Genomic DNA, 19,308 nt, shown 5'->3' with positions numbered 1-19,308 from the left:
AAATATTCATACTGACTGACTGTGTGACTCTAGGCAAGTCCCCTGATCTCTCAATCTTCTAGGCAATTTTTAAGCCTATAAATTCTACATCAGAAGAGGAAGATTCCTTACTTGGGACTTCCTCATACTACTGAAATCACAGATCCAGTTATTACAAAGAGAGAAAAAAATGTGGTCAGAAAGTGTGGTACAGGAGTAGGAAATGAGAGAGGCCAAAGGTTTATAAACTCTGCACAAGTCTACTGATTACAATGTAGGAGACATTTTCAAATGAGCTATCTGTGTATACCAGACTGATTACTTGGAGCCAGGATCAAAATCAATACCAAATTAGAAAACAGAAGAAGAAGAAGAAGAAGAAGAAGAAGAAGAAGAAGAAGAAGAAGAAGAAGAAGAAGAAGAAGAAGAAGAAAGAAGAGGAAAGAAGAGGAAAGAAGAGGAAGCAGAAAACGTTGTGTAACTGCAAAAACTCCTACTCAAACTAAGCAAGTTATTATTGCTGAAAATGGGAAATGGATAAAAGAACAGATATCAATCCAGTCTATCACCATTTCCTATTTTTTTGTAAATCAATCACTATAATAAGGAAAACAAAAGACCTAAGACCCAACTGCAGTCAGCAATTTCCTCACCAAGGAGAGAGTTATTGTAGTCAAAAAATCATTTTAGAATATAAATATTTAAAAATGTTATAGTGAAGGGAGGTAAAATGTTATGAAATATTATATAATAGGAAATTATGAAGGGGGAGATCATTTTTAGTGACTATAAAGAGACCTAATTAGGTCAGTTCATCCTAAATTCATTTAAGAAGATGATTTGAAGGGGGCATGAGAAAATAAGTATGGAAAAATATCTATGAAGAGTTCTACAACAAATTCTTTTCTTCATAAATGACAGTGAAGTGAACCACTTCTGGACTCTAACATTAGAAAATTCAACACATTGCATGAGGAAACAAAATGGTACTAAAGAAAACAAAGAAGCAAACAGCATCAGAACTACACCAAATATCTACAGAGCAGGACTTTGTGGGAGGGAACATAGCATAAAGGACACATAAGGATCTATTCTTAAGATACCTGGAAGAAAGAAAAGCACTAAGCACTTAGGAAGAAAATTATACAGACATTATCACTGAAAAAAGGCGACTAAGAAAATACTAATAACTGCTGACCCACACACCTACTTTTCCAACTTTACAAAACCTTTGAAAACCCTTTACCCGATGTGTAATACTAGACAGAGCTTATATAACACTTTAAGGTATGCAAATAACTTAATAAATATTACCATTTTATCACCACCACTTTGGGAGACAGGTGCTGTAATTATCCCCTTCTATAGATAAGACAACTGAGGCAGGTTGAGGTGAAATGATTTGCCTGGGGTCACATGGTATTAAGTGTGTCCGAGACAGAATTCAAAATCAGGTCTTCTTGACTCCAAGTCCATTTGCTCTACTCCCTGAATCACCTAGCTGCCTCTAGTTACGTGAGGGCAACCTTGATGAACCTATGAGAAGGGAAGAGGTAGGCTATTAAAATAATATTGTGCAGCAGATCACAATCTTTCAGTCACAACTTAACTGAAATGTACAAAAAGTATAAGATCTTATTGTTTATTGTTTGAATATAGGGCTTGTTTTTTAAAGTGCATATGTATGGTATGCATATATATGTATGTATACATGCATATAAGCATCCATACATACACTGATTCTGTGATGCAAAACACCATTCTAAAGTCTCCTCTTCAACAGTATGCTTCCGATGCACATTCAAAACTACGTGATTCCATGAACGATATAACACCAAAGAGATTTTTTTCAATCATCTGATAATTTAGCAAGCAAATAATAAAATGAGAGATATATGCTCAGCAAAGGTGTTTGCCACTCTCTTGGGGGACAGTCAAAGCAAATAGCAGTAGAAAGGGCAATTCCTATAGATTGTACATTCTTCCACATGTTTCTGTTTGCAGACACATTTCTACTGATTTCATTAAGCTTTGGAACATTGGCGAATTTCTTAAATAATAAGGATAACAATAAACAATAGGTTGCATTTATATAGCCCTTTGGGGCTGGGAAAGTGCTTTACAAAGATCTCATTTTATCCTCACAAGAAGCCTGGGAGGCAGGTGATAATATTATCCCAATTTTGCAGATAAGAAAATTGCAGTAGAAATATTTGAAAAGTGATGTCACCTTATTTCTACATATCTCTGGTTAAGTGACTGTTCGAGATCACATAACTAGTAAATATCTAAGGGCAAATCTGAATTTTGCTCTTTCATATTCTTGGCCCAGTGTTCTATAAGACCTATAATTATTTAAAAGAGTTAACCATCTAACATAAGAAAAATTATAATGAAGCAATAAATGAACAATTTTTGTTATCTATAATATGTACTTCAATAGAAAACCAATAGAGCTGGTTTATATATATGTAGAGATATACAGATAGAGAGATAGATAGATAGATAGACAGATATCATATGTATCAATATAGATATATTTTAAACAGACAATTTGGTTGGACAATGAACTGGACCCGGAATCAAATAGAAAAGTGGTAGGACTTACCTACCTAGAGCTGGAACATTTTAAAGCACTTATAATAACCCTCAAATCTTCCCTAAAATAGAGGTCCATAATTTTAATATGAATGTTCATTTAACGATGCTGTAGGATGACAAATAATCAATACTATTCTCAGAAAAATTGCAGTTGCAAGTCACCTAAAATGCAATAGAAAGGCACAAGGTGGGTGCAACCACATTGGGACATTTTCTAAAAAAGAATTTCACAGAAGTATATAAAGAATATCATCAATATAATTGAAAAAGAACATGAAACCACCATGAAGTGAGAGCAAGAGATAACCAATGTTTCCCCTGTATATGCTTCACTAGGATCCACATATTGTCAGAGGAAGAGCCCCTTAATTTTTGATAGATACCCCTATAGAATTTATGAAAAGACAGCTGCAAGAGCTTCACAGTTGGAGAAGTGTTTGGAAGGTAATAATAGATTCATGGAAACGCTAAAGTAGATCATCAATGATAAAAAAAATTTGAAAAGTGATATTGCCTCATTTCTATATATCTCTAAATTAAATGCTAAACATTTATTAGAAGACTATATCAGGCCATACTTGCTTCTTAGAACTAAGTTCACAAAAAGCATTAGGGAATTTTCTCAAGACTTTCCCAGATACAAGAGTAGTTGTGAGAAGTTTGAGCAAGAAGTTGTTGATCAACTCCTGAACCTTTTGCGTCCTAGATATAAGACCTTGGAGAAGTAACTTATCTTCACTGGGGCTTGACATCTTAATCCATAAAATGGATTAAATTATCTCAAAGATCATTTTTTAGTGCTAGATTCTATAATGCAAATTCACATTGAGAGATTGGCGCATTACTAACAAGAAACGTAATGGAACTGAACATAATGTACAAAGAAATGAAACTGTAAGAATTTAATCAAAGGGTAACATTGTGAATAGTTCCTTAGTGGGCTGAATTCAGCCTTGTATCCAGTGTGACGCCTAAAATATGTTAAATGAGGATAAACCACTCATGGCCTTGTATTTTCAGAATCTTCATCTTGCCCTGGGGATCAGACATTTCAAAATGGACAGTGAACAGAGGAGAATCAATAAATAGTAATTTATTAAGCTCTTACTATATGTGCAAAGACCAGAGATAAATGTACAGAGAATAAAAGTTCTTGAATGAGGTACATTCTCAATGAATTTATATTCAAATGGGTGATGCTATCAAATTGTTACCAAAATTGGTGAAATTCTCACACTTGAGATGTCATAATTTTCCTTTCCTTCTTCCACATTTAGTCACTAAGAGGCACATTACTATTTTATGAATATTATCACCCCTTCTCTATCATATTTAACCAGCTGGTCATCTTAACCAGGTTTCACCTACATCAAAATATTGGAACATGGTGTAATTCATCTTGAGCCCTAAATCCTTCTAGATCTGACTGTGCTGTCAAATATAGCTTAGAACAGCCCCCATTATGGGTATAAGTTGAAAAAGCAAGGAAACATTGACAAAGAATTTCAAAATACATTTATCAAGTAATTAAGACTTTAATTCTAATAGAAATGGATAGATATCAGCATCAAAGCAAATCAAGAGATGGAAGAATTCTTTTAAACACAGAAAAATTCGGAAAAGAATATATTATGGCAAGATCTCCCTCTTTTTCTATTTCTCTCCGTCTTTGTTTCTCTCACACACATATACACATGCACATGAACACACCTTTACAACTGCATACAGAGTAGTATTTTGATGGAGCTTTTTGAGAGGTAGCCTACTATAGTAGATTAGGCATGGACTTGAAATTAGGAAGACTTTGATTCAAATCTATCATCTGAAATTTCAAAGCTGTGTGATCCTGGGCATATCTCTTTCCCTCTCTGTACCTCAGTTTCTTCCTCTGTAAAATGAGAGGGTCAGACTCAGTGGCCTTTTAGGTTACCTCCAACCCTAAGTATGTAATCCTATGTACCTATGCCACCTGAGTTCAAATTGGCTTAAGTGGGCCAGTTGCTCTTCCATGAGTAAGTTTGTGAAATAACCAAATGGATTATGACATTTAGGACATCCATTGAACTAAAATGCATGGTGAAAAACAATGAGAAGTTTAAAACTGACACCCTTTTTGACTGCATTCTCTCCTTTGTCCCAATATTCTTAGGAACTTAATATACCGTATTTCTATATGTATTACTAGCCATTCAATACATGTAGATAATTACAGGGACCCAAAGATTTTGTGATCCAAGAAGAGGTAATGTTAGCTCTATTACAAAAGTTCAGTGTTATAAGAAAATAAAACTTTAAAAACCTCATCATGGAGGAGGATGGAAAGATTAATACTGAAAACCCCTCCCCATGTCCCAGACGTCTCAGCTCTGTCACAATACCAACTTAGATGTCAGGCTGTCATCTGATTAACTACTAGACTTCACAGGACTTATGATGAATCTAGTTGCTGCCTAATATATGTAATTAAGTCAAAATATGGCTAGTATCATTCTTTTAATGGCAAATACCAACTGCAGGGAAAGGCCTCCTCAATGAAAATAAAAAAATAAATCCCACTCTCTATGAACATACAATAGCTCATAATTCTAAAGACCAAAAATTCACCTACTTCATTTTTCAGATTTTAAAAACATTACCTTCCTTCTCCATTAAGGATGAAAGAAATCAACATTTTCCATGTGCATTCTTTGGAGAATTGATTCATTATCCAGTTTTCAATGACTCATTGAAATGTAAGAGCCACTGCATTTTCCCTTGGTTATCGTTCTTTGAATATAAACTACAATTAAGCATATAAGAGCTATATGAGGAAGGTGGTAAGTTGTTAGCAAGCCCAGTGCTTCATATAGCTATGCACTGGAGGAAAGAGTGGGGGCATAACTTTTATGTGGGGCTTACAAAGGAGATAGCAGGGGCAAAGGCACCCAGAGCATCTATTCTCATTAGACTTTGGTCCTTAACCTGCTTGTACTGATGGAAGAGATAATTGCCATGGGAAGATGGGGCTTTGTGTAAGCATAATCATGTAGAAAACAAAGAATCAGAGTATATTTCAGAAGGCTTATATGTGACTAGAATTTTAATTGGTAAAAGAGCATCATCTGAAAAGTGAGTGAAAAACAAGGGAAACCAACAGAAACATTTGGTAGCAGTCTGGGCAAATAAAGCAAGTTTAAGTCCCTAGTTTCCAACATTTCCAGAGACTGCAGGTTACAGTTGAGAGCAGTGGGTCTCAGTAACTAAGCTGAGGTTGACAGTTGTTAGCATGTGAACTATAAAATGAAGGAGAATGTTGGGTGTAGCCATACTATCAAGATTTCTTCTCTTAGAAAGAGTAAATGCCTCTCACAGCATTAGGAAAGAAACCAATCGCAATATCTTTCTCTGCTTCAGTTAGTGGGATTGTCAGCGTGACTCGCCAAACTGATGTGAACACATTTGTTTCTAATATAAATCTGGAAAGTTCTGCATAGAAAGAAGACCTAGCTGTACTGGCTCACCAGCTGATTAGGGATTCTTGAATCAGCATCTGACTTGGACCAGTAATCTTTTTCAGGACGTATACATCTCTGCTAGCCTTGACCTGTTGAGCCACATTCTCTCTGATCTAGTTAAGTATCTGCTTGCTTTTGCCTGACCAAGCCAAAGTCACTGAATAGATAGATAATCAGACTCACTTTCTACTGCTCACCAGAGTCTTAAAGTAAAGGAGCATTTTATAACTTCCCAAACTAGTGAGGAGTCAAATAGTATCTTAACTTAGGTTTAGCCTTTTTGCCATATTATTTTTTTAGGGTGAAATAAGGCCAATTAGTGGAAGTTCTTGGGAGGCAGATTTAGGCTCAATATAAGGAAGAATTTTCTAATAATCAGAGCTGTATAACAACAGCATGGATTGCCTAAAAAATGACTGGGACTGCTAGTCATTGGAGGGTTAAGGTAAGTAAGTATGTTTACTGAATGGAAAAGAAAGGAATCTGAATAGAAGTTAACATGGACTTTTGTATTGGAAGGGAAATTGGACAGGGTGACCTTCCAATTCTGAGAGTCCACAATTCTATTGATAATTTTTAATATCCTTCTCTTTGTGGAATCAAGAATGCCCTTTTTGTTGTTTATAATGTTTGTCTATCTCAGAGGATGAATCTGCTTCTTAAAAATCAATATAATTTTCACATACTGTGAGAGCATTTTTTAGAAACGTTCATATTTTGACTGGAATACTTTCTCATGAAGAATTTATTGTTTTTAATTTCTACACACGGGGCAAGTCTCTTCCAACAGAGTGTGATGAATGGAACATATCTCATTAGAAATATTCTATGGGGCATTTCCAAGCAATCTGTTAGACATCTTCAGTGAGAAAGAACTCTAGGTAGTACAGGTTGTTATGGGGAAAAAAAAGAATGTATAGTAAGTACTTTTTAACATTATATTGATTTTCCCCACTTTTCAACAGCTGCTAACTCTTAGAAAATTTTAAAAATGTTCATTCTGCATGGAATTAATTCCACTTATATGTCACATATGCTCTACTTCTCTCTCCTCCATTATAATTAGTGGTTGCTATAAGAAAGTGGGAACTGTGTTTCTTAGCAGCCTGTTCCAACATTTGTTTCCCTACTTTGAAAGGCTAGTGATACCACCTCTGCACCCCAGGGTAACCATACCAAGTGGTTTTGAGATACATATTTAGCAGTACAGAGAAAGATAAATATTGTACTAAGAGATACTTCTAAGAAAGGTTCTTTAACATTTACCAAGTAGTAAATGGTCTGCAGTCAATGAACTGTACATTCTTGGTGATTCATGCACAAAAAAATAAAGAGAAGAAAAGAAAAGAAAATGGAAAAATGAGAAAAAGAAATAAAGAAAATCAGAGCACTGGACTTCTAACTGGTTTATTTTTTCTAAATATATGTGTATTGTAATTTTGTGGTTTTAATTTAATAGACTACACATGCAAAAAAGACCCAGAGACCTCTTCATGCAGATGGCTCTATTCTAGAAGCACATTTTCAAGAAGACACACGATAACATGGCTTACTTTCTCAAGCTGAAATAACCTGTGGGCTGACAATAAGCTTTAAAGTTACATACCGGATTGCAATAGGGAATGTCTACATAAAACCAAAGATTATAATTTGTAAAACAGAGGCTGTCCCTGAATTTCACTGCCTTTGCATTCTTCCATCTAATAATGCACTGATAGAGATGAAGACAGCTGAATCAGGAAGGTCAGCCTATGCTCTGGGAGGCTGGCACACATAGCTTGCTATATCAAGTTGCAAACCAAACTAAAGGTCTACAGAGCAGTGTAATTACTTCACATCTGATTCTTGGGCAATTTCATCAGTGTCATCTATAAGACATTTTTAATATAAAGTAGGGAGAGTGGATGACCAATGGAGAGAGATGTTGGAGCAAAGCCACTGAAGTGATTGCTTCTGCTGAGCTGAGCAGATGCAGAGAACAAATGGCATGAGGGCATCCAAGCAGCTGCTGTAGCAAGGGCAAAAGTAGAAAAACCATGAGCTGGGTGGGCAGAACCATTGTCAGAACACATAGCATCTAGCTTCAAATGGAGAAGATAGTATTGGAATTCTGGCAAATATAGTGAACAGATAAACTTGGGAATCAGAAATCAGAGATGGAACTAGTTCATCCTGAGCAAAGGATGTGGATCATTATGTATTCACTCAATGTTTTATTCAATAATTAAGTGACTACTCTGTACCTGAAATTAACCCAGTACAGGACCTGCCTTCAAGAAGGTCAGTCTAACTTTTGGGAAAAAAGACATGTACACTCATAAAACTTTTGAATAACAATGTGAATGGTGCATTGCACAGAATAGACCCTGACAGTCTTTGAATCCTAAACTTAGAGCTGGTAGAGGTCATTGAATTCAACTCTCCCTCATTTTACAAATGAATTAACTGAGGCACAGAGAAGTAAAGTGAATTGCCTTCTTTAAACTGAGGAGTGAGAATGATAAAAATCTGGTTGAAAATTTAGTCTAGCAATTCTATGAAGGATAAAACAGAGAAATTAGAGGCAGGGAGACTAGGTAGAAGGTTATTCCAACAATTCAGGGGTGAACTAAGAATTAGGATAGATGTTTATAGTAATGATAGGGAAGAAGGGATTTGGGAAAGACTATAAAGGAAGAATTAATATAACTGAACTATTGGACACTTAAATCAAAGGAGAACACTGGAGAAATCAAACACTTTGAGCTTCTGAGCTTTGTTGTGCAAGAACATGGTAATATAACTGACATAATAAGGGAAGTTAGATAAATTGGTTTGCAAGGAGATGATGAATTTAGTTTAGTTTTAGATGTTAAGTTTAGATGCTGAGAAGGTCTCCTAATGGAATTGTCCCACAAACAACTGAAAAAAAAAGAGATAAAATAAGACTAAGGATTTAGATATATGAAAATCATTTTCATAGAAGTGGTCACAATTTTAAAAAGAGAGGACAGCCAAAGACTGAACTTTATGAATGTTCAAGTTGAGAGTAAAAGAAATGAAAACAGAAGCAGTTGGAGAGGGAGGAAGAGAACAAGGATAGTATAATGTCAGAGAAGTTAAGGGATGAGACAAATTTCAAGGGATGGTCAATGGTATCAAATGCACCAGAGAATTCAAAGAGAAAGAAAACAAGGGCAATTAGATTTGGTCTGTAAGAGGGCACTCTCAGCATTCCAGAAGGTATTTTCAGTTTAGTTCGGCTAAGTCTAGCTGTTGTGTGAAGGATAAAACTGGGTGGGTCTGGAAAGTTAAAAAGAAATAGATGGTGAGGAAAGGGAGGCACCTGATATAGACCACGTGTTGGAAGCACACAGGAAACAAAAAGAGAGAAATAGAGTGCTAGCTAAGATTAAGCAATGGTAGTTTTTAAGATGAGAAAGATCTGTTAAGAGTTTCAAACAGGGCAGAGAGAGGAAACCAGTGGAATGAGAGAAACTGAAGTTACTTAAGATAGCACCAAAGCAAGAGAAATATCCAAGAGGTCTCTGAAGTCTATCATCCAAGAAGAGGAGAATAATGGTAGATAATTAGATTTAAATAGGTAAAGCCTTCTTGGTAATTATACTTCTAATTGAAACCCTTTGGAAGAGGACAACTGAAAGCAGCTTCTGTGTACATTAGGGTTTGACAGGAATCAGCTAATTGCCTATCAAAGAAAACTGAGAGAGGAAGCCCACTAAAAATGAATAAAGCCTCATTCAGAAGCCCCTATCAAGCCCCCATCAAAAAGCACTTATTAAACCTTTACTATGTTCCAGGCATTTGCTAAGTAATAGAGATACAAGGGCAAAAATGACCCAGTTCCCTGCTCTCAAAAGGCTTACATTTTATAAGGAGAAATAGCATAGATGCAAATAAGTACAAAATTTCTTTTATTTTGTTATACCTATGATATTATTGGTTAAGACCACTCCAAGTGAGGAACTTAATGATGCAGATTGCCAACTTCCCTTCAACTTACAGTCTTTGAGAGTTGTTTAGGGTTGAGTGTTTGTGTGTGTTTTGGGGGGAGGGGAGGATACTTGAAAGTCAAATGACTTGCCCAAGGTTACCTAACCAGTTATAAGTCTGATGTAGGACTTGAATTCAAGTCTTTCTGACCATGGAGTGAGAAACCATCCCTTTATCCATGACGCCATGCTGCATATCAAAATGAACACAAAGACTTTTTATTTTCATTTATGGTTTTTTTTATGGGTGGGCAACTGGGGAGGAGTGGAAAAGTCCCTGTGAAGAATATTGCACTTGAAATAGTTTAGAGTGAAAAAAGACACTATCCTGATAGAACATAAACTAGAGAGTAGAGATTATTTCATTCTCTGTGTTTGTATCCCCAGTGGTTATCAAAGTGAGTGGAACACAGTAGGTACTTAACAAATGCTTGCTGCATGCCTCTTGGTCTCCCTGCCTTCTTTCTTTACTTAGAAAAAATTCTGTTTCTGCTAGAAGTTTGTTCTGATCCATCTCCTCCCAGACTCAACTCTTTATCCCTTCTCCCTCACTCTGTGCCTTTCTTCTCAGGTTGCTTCCCATATATATCTAATATAGCTTGCATGTAAATTATCATTTGCATGTGGTGTTCCCCAATGTAATATAAGCTCCTTGAGGGCAGGGACCATGCTTTTGCCATTTTTTGTATTACTTACATTGAGCACAATGACTGGCACATCGTATGTTTAATAAATGCTTTTGGATAATGACCATTTAATCATCAGAGACAGAGGTAAGGTGGAAGAACTTCATGCGCAGGAGACAGTCCAGAGTAGATGCTATAGACCAAGATATTTATTAAATTTTTATTGATTGGAACCACAGAGAACTGAACAGATGTGGAAAATAGGCAGTAAGATGTGAGAAGTGACCAAAAAGGTTGTGAGGATGGAGCAAAGAACAACACCTTCTTCCAAGTCCTAGAGCAACTGGGCTAGTAAAGTCAGAGGCACTGGCCATTCAGTCTTAGCATTTGTGATGCAGATGTACAGAGCCCAGAGTACAGAGTACTCTGTACAGAGTAGCCTGATACACACACACACAAACATACATACACATGTATGTATATTTGCATGTGCATGTGTATGCATGTGCACATATGTGTGTATGTAGATATGTATATATATGTATACACCCATATATGCATCCTAGTCTTGAAGTTTTCCAAGAGTTCAGAACAAAGATAGGCAAGATCTTATCACCTAGATTTCCCTATGTATTCTGCCTTTCCCCTTCCCAGAGAACCATCCCTTATAACAAAGTATTTTTTAAAAAGAGGAATTATAGTCAACACAACAGATAAACACATTGAAAAAATCATGACATTATATATACAATGTTCCACCCATACCTCTGCAAAGGAGAAGGGACAGGAAAGATGAATCAAAAATTGGATTCTAAACTGTCCCAGATTGGAAACTGGTCAAGTCAAAGCTTCTGTGCCAATCAGTAGAAGACATGGACCTGTAAATAACCACTACACTTCCAACCTGGATTAAACAGGGAGATGAATTGGGGGGGGGGGTGTGAGAGACAGAGAGAAAGAGCAGAGAGAGAGAGACAAAGAGACAGACAGAGACAGCCAGAGACAGAGAGAGTCAGAGACAGAGAGACATAGACACAGACACAGACAGACAGACAGACAGAGGAATGTAACCCTAGACTCCTTTGAAATGAGATTCCTTCTCCTAGTAGAGATGAATGCCCTGCTGTACATGAGGGGTGGGGTAGAATGAGCAAGAGTGGGAAAGAAAAGAGTCTTCATTTCTTCAGATGTTTTTCAAGTTCTCATTTAGTCTCTTCATGGTGTTTTTAAATTCCCAGCCATTTCAGGCAGTTCTGGTTTCTGCCTTCAGAGGAAAGATGAGACCAACCCCATTTCAGGAAGTTGCCAAAAAAAAGTTCTGGGAAGACATGAAGGGAGTTGATAGTCTTTATCATGTCCCTATCCATACCTTGCTACATTAGAGTCTTTGGAGAGTTCCCCCTTAGATGAGACTGATGGACTGTCTCTTGGTTGAGCTATGATACTATACTCCCAGTGGGAGAGTTCCTTCACTCTATACTGTCTGGTATATATCCTCCTTTGTATATCTTCTCTGATTTCTGTTTTGCTACAATTTGGATAAGTGGATTTCTTTGCTATTTTCTATGTGTGTTCATTGTGGAAGTGATATTTGGTGGGAAAGGAGTCAGTCTTGGGTATAGAGCTTGGGTCTTCTTTTCCCCAACAATGAGAAACAGTAATCAGAAATTAGATTGAACCTGAACATATTACCTGGACTAACATATTTAAGGGAGCAGAGAGATAGAATTCTAGCCTGGTATCACTCTCACTGAGGAGAACAGGCTGACCTCCATCTTCAACTCCCTGCTTCCCCTGCTAGAAGGTATTAAAAGTTTTGGAAAAGAGAGCTGGGAAGAGAGGCTGGAGATGTCTATTATGTTTCCCTTTTAGCTACACAATATCTCCAGGTTAGATGTGAAACTCACTGTGTGGGGTCTTACCACAGAGAAAACAGAGGAGAGAAGAAGAAAGGAGAGAAAATGAGAAGAGAGGAAAGGAGAGAGGAGAAAAGGGGGAAATATCTAAAGTCACAAAAATGGATACCCAAGAAAATCATTAAGTAATGATTTTTCAAAGCCCTGAAGAGAAGACTGAGCTCATGGGGAGAAGCAAAGAATGACATGAGGCCATGTAATAGTGTGAGGGTTGATTCTCTTGAGGATGGAGATCATTTCCCTCTTTTAGAGTATCTTTCAATGACTGCTACTGTCCTATGGACAGCATAGGTGTTTACATTTTTATAGTGTCAAATATTGTTAAATTAGTATATATCTGACAAGGGGTGATTTATAGTGGATGCTAGGGGAAAAAAATCATTTTTAATTGCGATGCTGGAGACTAGAGGAATTCAATTCAACAAATATTTATGACATACCTCCTGGGTGAAAAACATTTTGATAGATGTTGGGGATACAAAGACAGAGACAAAAATGATCTTCATTTCCGGGAGTTTTCAAATATACACAAATATAATACAAGGTAGAGAGTGATGGGAGACAGGTAAAAAGTCTAGGCATAATGACTTAGGTATATCTATCTGTGAGGCAACAGTTTTGACTGGGATATTGGGAAAGGCTATTTAGTGAGAAGAACCTTAGCTAAACTTTAGGAAAGATAAGAATTATGAAATACAAAGATGAGAGAGTATAGAATGTCTAGTGACATGAGATGGTATGTTGAGCTAGTATTCAGGTTCGGGAGGAAAGTAAGAATGAGTTAAGGGGATTAATATGAAATAAGGATAAAAAGTTGGACCTGAGACAGCTGGGTGAGAGTTTTAAATGCCAGATCATTGTCCTATATACTATGAAGATTTTTGAGCAAAGGAGTGATATGATCAGACCTGTGCCTTAAGAAGGCAAATTTAGTAGCTGTGTGAATTATGGCTTAGACAAAAAGAGAAACTGAAGGCAGAGGTAACAATGCAGGGAAGGAGGGATAGTTACAATTGTCCAAGTGATGAAGCCCGAGCTAGAGTGGCAGTAGAGTGAGTTGAGAAAAGGACACAGACATAAGAGATACTTTGAGGACTGTACAACCACTTGGTTATGGAGGATGACAGGTAGGAAGGAAGGACAGTTGACTAATGTTTCAGACCTGAATTACTTAGAGGATTGTGACATTATTAACAGACATAGCACATGTTGGAGGAAGGGAGGGTTTAAAGAAGAAGATGATGGAATTGATTTTGCAGTTATTGAATTTGATGTATAGATAGAATGTCTAGGCAGAGAAATTTATCAGGATGTAGGAGATAAGGTCCCAGAACTCAGGAAAGAGATTATGGTCAAAGAATATAGATTTTTGAAGTTATTTGTATACAGATGGTAATTGAATCCAGGGGAGCTGATGCAATGTCAAAGGAGAGGGCATAGAAGATTAAAAAAAGATCTTTGGCAGTAGTTCGTGGGTAAATATTTAACAAGTGGATTTCCAAAAGAAAAGAAAAGATACACTACACACTTCTTAGGTTTAATCTACATAATCACTTTCTCCATCACTTTTTAAAGCTTAAACAATCAACAACCAAAAAATAAGAATTTGAATCTTGGTTTGTAAGATTTGCCGATTTTTGAAGTATAAATGTTCATGCTGAAAAGTTAACAAATTGTTTTCCCTATATCCCCCACACCCCTGGCCTTAGGCTAGAGGACAGGAGATAGATGGAAAACTGAGGAAGTAATTGAGAAGAAATATGTCTAGATAGGAAGAGAAGCAAGAAAAAGTAGTGTTATGGCAGTTAGGGGAACAGAAGGGTTACAAGTGAAGGGAGATCAACTGCGTCTAAAGTTTCAGAGAAGTTGAGGAGGAGGATGCCTAAGGAAAAGAACATCCAACTTAGCAATTAAAGCATCATTACCCACCTTTAAGAGAGACATGTTAGTAGAATGGAGGGGCCAGAAGCTAGACTATAAAAGGTTAACAAGTGAGTGGATAGTGAGGAGTTGAAGAAGTTGTATGGCACAGACTGTTCATTCCATGAGTTTAGTATTGAAAAGATGGAAAGATATATGATGATAGTTTGAGGGCATGGTAGAGGCTGAGGAAGGGTTAAAAAATAGGTTTGAAAGAATCCTGAACATGTTTGCAGGTAATGTATTTCCTCATCCCAAACTGACTGCCTTTACAGTTACCAACTCTCCTCTAGCAACTTTCTAAGTGTTTTCTAAAGCCCCTGTGAATGGGTCTTTTGCTTGATGCTTAACAAAAGTAAGAGCAAAAATGGAAGACAGAAGAATGGATGTAATTTTATATTCTTTCTTTCTTGTACTAATATGAACATTGTATACGTTTTGTAGATTTTCATCCATTTTATTTGTCCAAAGTTTTGTAGGCATATAATTGAGCTAAAGAGTTTCTAACAAAATTCTTTAATTTCTCTTCCTTTGTTATGAATTTCTCTTTTTTTAACCTTTGATTTTGGTCATTTGGTTTTTGCTTCTTTCTAAAAAAACAACAAATTGCTTAATGGCTTTTCTCTTACAATTTTTTTCTCCAAAAATGTTCCCAGTTTTATTCATAAATTCAAATTTTTTTTCTTTGAATTGTGTTTCTCTTCTTTGATGTACATAATTTTCATTTTTATGTTGTTTGATTTTTAATTTATATTTATCTATTTAATTGCATATCCAATGTATTGATCTATTTTTCTTTCTTTTTTTCATAGAGGCATTTAGACAAAATAATTTTTCCCAATGTATACCATTGCTATCAAGTTAACCATTGTTAGCCTGTTTGTCATCAATTTGTGGAAATTCTTTGCTGCTGTAAAAGTTATTAACAAGACCAGAGGCATTCAGTTGACTTCAAACTTCATCATAAGCATCTTGAAATTTTTTTGGTCCTTTCCAAAGTCACTTATTATTTGTAATTACTACCGACATCTGAGGATTTCCTCTTTCCCAAGAATATGTAGAATGTAGCATCCACAAGTTTCAAGGATACCATGTAGAGTAGGACTGCTGAATGGTCCTAAGTGTACACTGTTGGCATGAATTTGCAGTTTTTGTATGGTCCTTTGTCTTCCTCCAGTAGCACCTGGGGGGGATGTGAGTGAGTCCATGCAAGCAAGAGGAGTTTCAGACTGTCTGTGGCTAAGGTTGCACATCAAAGGTCAAGTTGGAAATGAACAAATGACTACACACATCAGTCACCAAGCTCTATCAATGCTTCTTTCATGATGCTTCTCAAATTCACACCTTTCTTTCCATTTCTATTGTTTGCCGGACCTTCAGCCTTCAACCAGTCCTTCTTTAAACATGAAGGGCAGCAGATTAGGTATAAACTCTGACTTGACTCCTTGGGTTAGCAGCTTGAACTTGGCCCCCGTGAAAATTTGATGTTTTTAACATTCAAAGTATAAGGGAAGAAAGGACTCTGAATGCTTAAAACTGGAGGTTTAAAATGGAACAGAGAACAGTTCCTGAACTATCTAGTGTTTTGAATAGAAATGGTAACATTTTCTTAGCACAGCTTTGTCATGACTCACAAAAAACTTCTGACATTTGAACAAGGTTGAACTTATAGCATTTTGATTAATTTAAACTTGTACTCCTGGATTGTTTCCTCCATTTTGGAAAATACGGCATGCATGATGATGCATTACAGTACTTTAGAGCAATTTGTCTCATGGCATACCATAAATGACTTACATTGACATAAAGCAAGTTAGTACACCATTAAGTCTCATAAATCACCAGCATTTGGTAGTTGGTATAGATGAGAAACATTAATGGGGCTTGAATTTGTTTCAGGTGCTTGAAACCCATTGAATTCACTCACCACTACACATTAAACATGAAGGAAAAGGTATGTCTTTTCAAGCAGGAAAGTACATTAACTACTTGTGTTCTGTGTACTGTACTTTATAGACCCTATTTTGGTAGGTAAGTTAAGAGAAGCAGAGTGGTACAATGGACAGAGAGCTGTCTCAATGTCAGGAAGATCTGAATTCAAAATCTGCCTCTGATACAAACTGGCTATGTGACCCTGGGCAAATCCATGACTGTTTGGAAACTCTATACATGTAAGAGTTGAGAAAAAGCTGTTTGCTATTCATTTTTATTGGCACATGAAGTCCCTCACACTTCAGGCTAGACCTCTGAGTCTTAAAGTGTCAAAGTTCCAGGACCAAAGAAAGAAGAATTTGAGGGCAGAGGTGAATAAAAGAACTGTAAGAATAAAAATTCAATAAAACGAAAAGGAATTTATAAATAAATACTCATCATTTTAGTGTATACTCTAATATAATATATACTAAAATAATTCTGTGGAATTCATTGTACATCATGCTGCTTTACCCCCTAGCCACAGAACCTTCACTTCTGTCTTCATTTATTAAATAGCTATGGTTTGATTGGGTATTTGTGAGCCATAGCTAGGCTTTTATATCCACCATGTTTCTACTTATAAGCATTAAGGCAAATTTGGGGGATATTAGGATTGACATAGAGCAGCTAGATGGCACCATGGATAGAGTTCTAGGATTGATGTCAGGAAGACTCAACTTTGTGAGTTCAAATCTAGCCTCAGACACTTACTTTCTGTATGATCCTAGGCAAGTCATTTAACCATGCTTGCCTGAGGTTCTCATCTGTAAAATGAGATGGAGAAGAAACTGGTATACCACTACAGTGTCTCTACCAAAAAAAAATCTAAACAACCCAAATGGAATCATAAAGTGTCAGATAAGACTGAAAAATGACCTAACAAGAACAATAAAAGGACTGATTCAGGAATACACAAAGATTATGACTTCCCCTATGTGGGGTCTAGGGAAACAGCACCCAGTTCTAGGTTCTGGGAGCTTTCATTGTAGTAGTTTAGAATCTGCAGAACCAACTAGAAAGGTCTACCTGAACAGTGCAAGATTAGATTGAGGAAAAATAAAGGATGGTCACAGATTAGGGAATCTAGAACCAGGGATACTATGAAAGAAGACTTACTCTCTACATACTTTGATATTCTTCTCACTGCACTCAAGTCGGTTCTTATTGGTTATCTGAGTGTAACATCTATTCAATAAGGGGATCTTAAGAGGCTTCTAGTTCTAAAGCACTATGCTGCTCTGAAAGAGGTTACAATACACTCTGCAGATATGATGTAAAGCCAAAGTAATTCTGAGAGAGGAAAGTAATAACAACTGAGGAGAAGGAGTGGGGAAAAAGAATGTTAGCAAGACTGCTTAAAGGGGCTGAGACTTGAAGGGCATGTGGGATTCCAAAGGAGACACAAGTGAGAAGGAAGGACATTCTGACCTGTGCAAGAGGTTGGAGGCAAGAAATCATGGGTGGGGGGAAATAACAAATAAGTCACTTTGTCTGGAATATATGTCCTCATTATCTTCTCCCTAAGAACACGAGCTCCTTGTGAGTAGGAATTGTTTCATTTATTGTTTTTGCATACTAAGCATCCAGCACAATGATGGCATGTAGGAGACATCTATTAAATGTGTGTTGGTTGATTCAATAAAATGGGATGGATTGAAGAGCTATTGTGGAGGTAGGGTAGATAAGATTCATTAACTGATTAGATATGGGAGAGGGCAGAGAGTGGGAAAAAGGGAAAAGTCAAAATGACTCAGAGGTTGTGAACCTGAATGGCAAGAAGCATGGTGATGGTGCCTTTGACAGAAACAGGTAAGTTAGGAAGAGAATGAAAGAAAGCTAATTTCATTTTGGTGATGTTGATTTTGAGAAGTATAAATAATATAGGTAGAGATGTCAAGTAGGCTCTTAGAGATGTGGGATTAGAGCTCAGGAGACAGAAATTACTGGATATGTAGATTTTGGAGTTCTCTGCATAGAGATGAAAATTAAACTCATTTCCATTCACCTATCTCCTGCATTAATATGCACCACAGATCTCACAGTTCTAAAAGTATTTCGTAACACTGCACAGAAAATAGGACAACTCTTCACTCCTGAGCAGAGGCATAAAGCTCCATGGGATTCAGGCAAAGCAAACTGAAGTAAAAATACCTTTGGTTTAGAGAAAGCACAACCTAGTTTAGAGCAAATCTTTTTCTTAAATCTCGAGGGGTCACAAAATTATTGCAATGGTCATATAGATAATATATGATATTGACTGTAGAATATCGGAGCTCCACTGACAGAGGCATACAGAATAAATATCTCTTCTTTAACAGGTTGCTGAAAAAATAATTAACCAATATTCTGTTAACTACATGGACAAGGCATAGATTAATATGATTAGTAGATTAAATTTAATAGATTAAATTTAATCATATTGGAGAGCCCCAGTATAAACTCCAAATCTAGTCTGGACAGCAAGAATCTCTCAATAGGTAGAGCAACACAAAGTTATTTTTTGTTTTTTTGTTTTTTGTTTTTTTTTGTTTTTTTTTTTTTATAATTTCTGGGAAACAAAAATCAAAGGATCCTCAGAATCGGGAAGATGGAGAATAGAAGTTTGGAAGATTAATGAATCTATAGAATCACTTATGAAGTATTTTCTTCATTAGTATCTCTCTTCTTTCTGTCTTTCTTTTCTCTAGTTCATCCTCCCCACCACTGATGAATTGATATTTCTTTTCAAAAATTAATTAATTTACTTTTAGTTTTCAACATTCAGTTCCACAAGCTTTTGAGTTTTAAATTTTCACCACCTCCTCCT

At 36.4% G+C, this 19,308-nt stretch overlaps 1 protein-coding gene across 4 annotated transcripts in view; it reads right to left on the bottom strand.

Moving 5' to 3' along the window:
• Positions 1-19,308, bottom strand: part of XIRP2 (xin actin binding repeat containing 2) — a 404,164-nt gene that overhangs the window by 373,814 nt on the left and 11,042 nt on the right. Inside the window, exon 2 of one of the 4 annotated variants that reach the window (XM_072612204.1) lies at positions 1,294-1,515. The exons of the other annotated variants lie outside the window; for them this stretch is intronic. Within the exon in view, the coding sequence (XP_072468305.1) occupies positions 1,294-1,296 (3 nt within the window). The 5' untranslated portion in view covers positions 1,297-1,515. The remainder of the gene's footprint in view (positions 1-1,293; positions 1,516-19,308) is intronic. 4 annotated transcript variants of the gene reach the window in all.

Source organism: Notamacropus eugenii, chromosome 5 (assembly GCF_028372415.1).
Source record: "Notamacropus eugenii isolate mMacEug1 chromosome 5, mMacEug1.pri_v2, whole genome shotgun sequence".
Taxonomy (NCBI): domain Eukaryota; kingdom Metazoa; phylum Chordata; class Mammalia; order Diprotodontia; family Macropodidae; genus Notamacropus; species Notamacropus eugenii.
The sequence above is the reverse complement of the archived record's forward strand: the minus strand, read 5'-3'. Positions and strand labels throughout refer to the sequence as shown.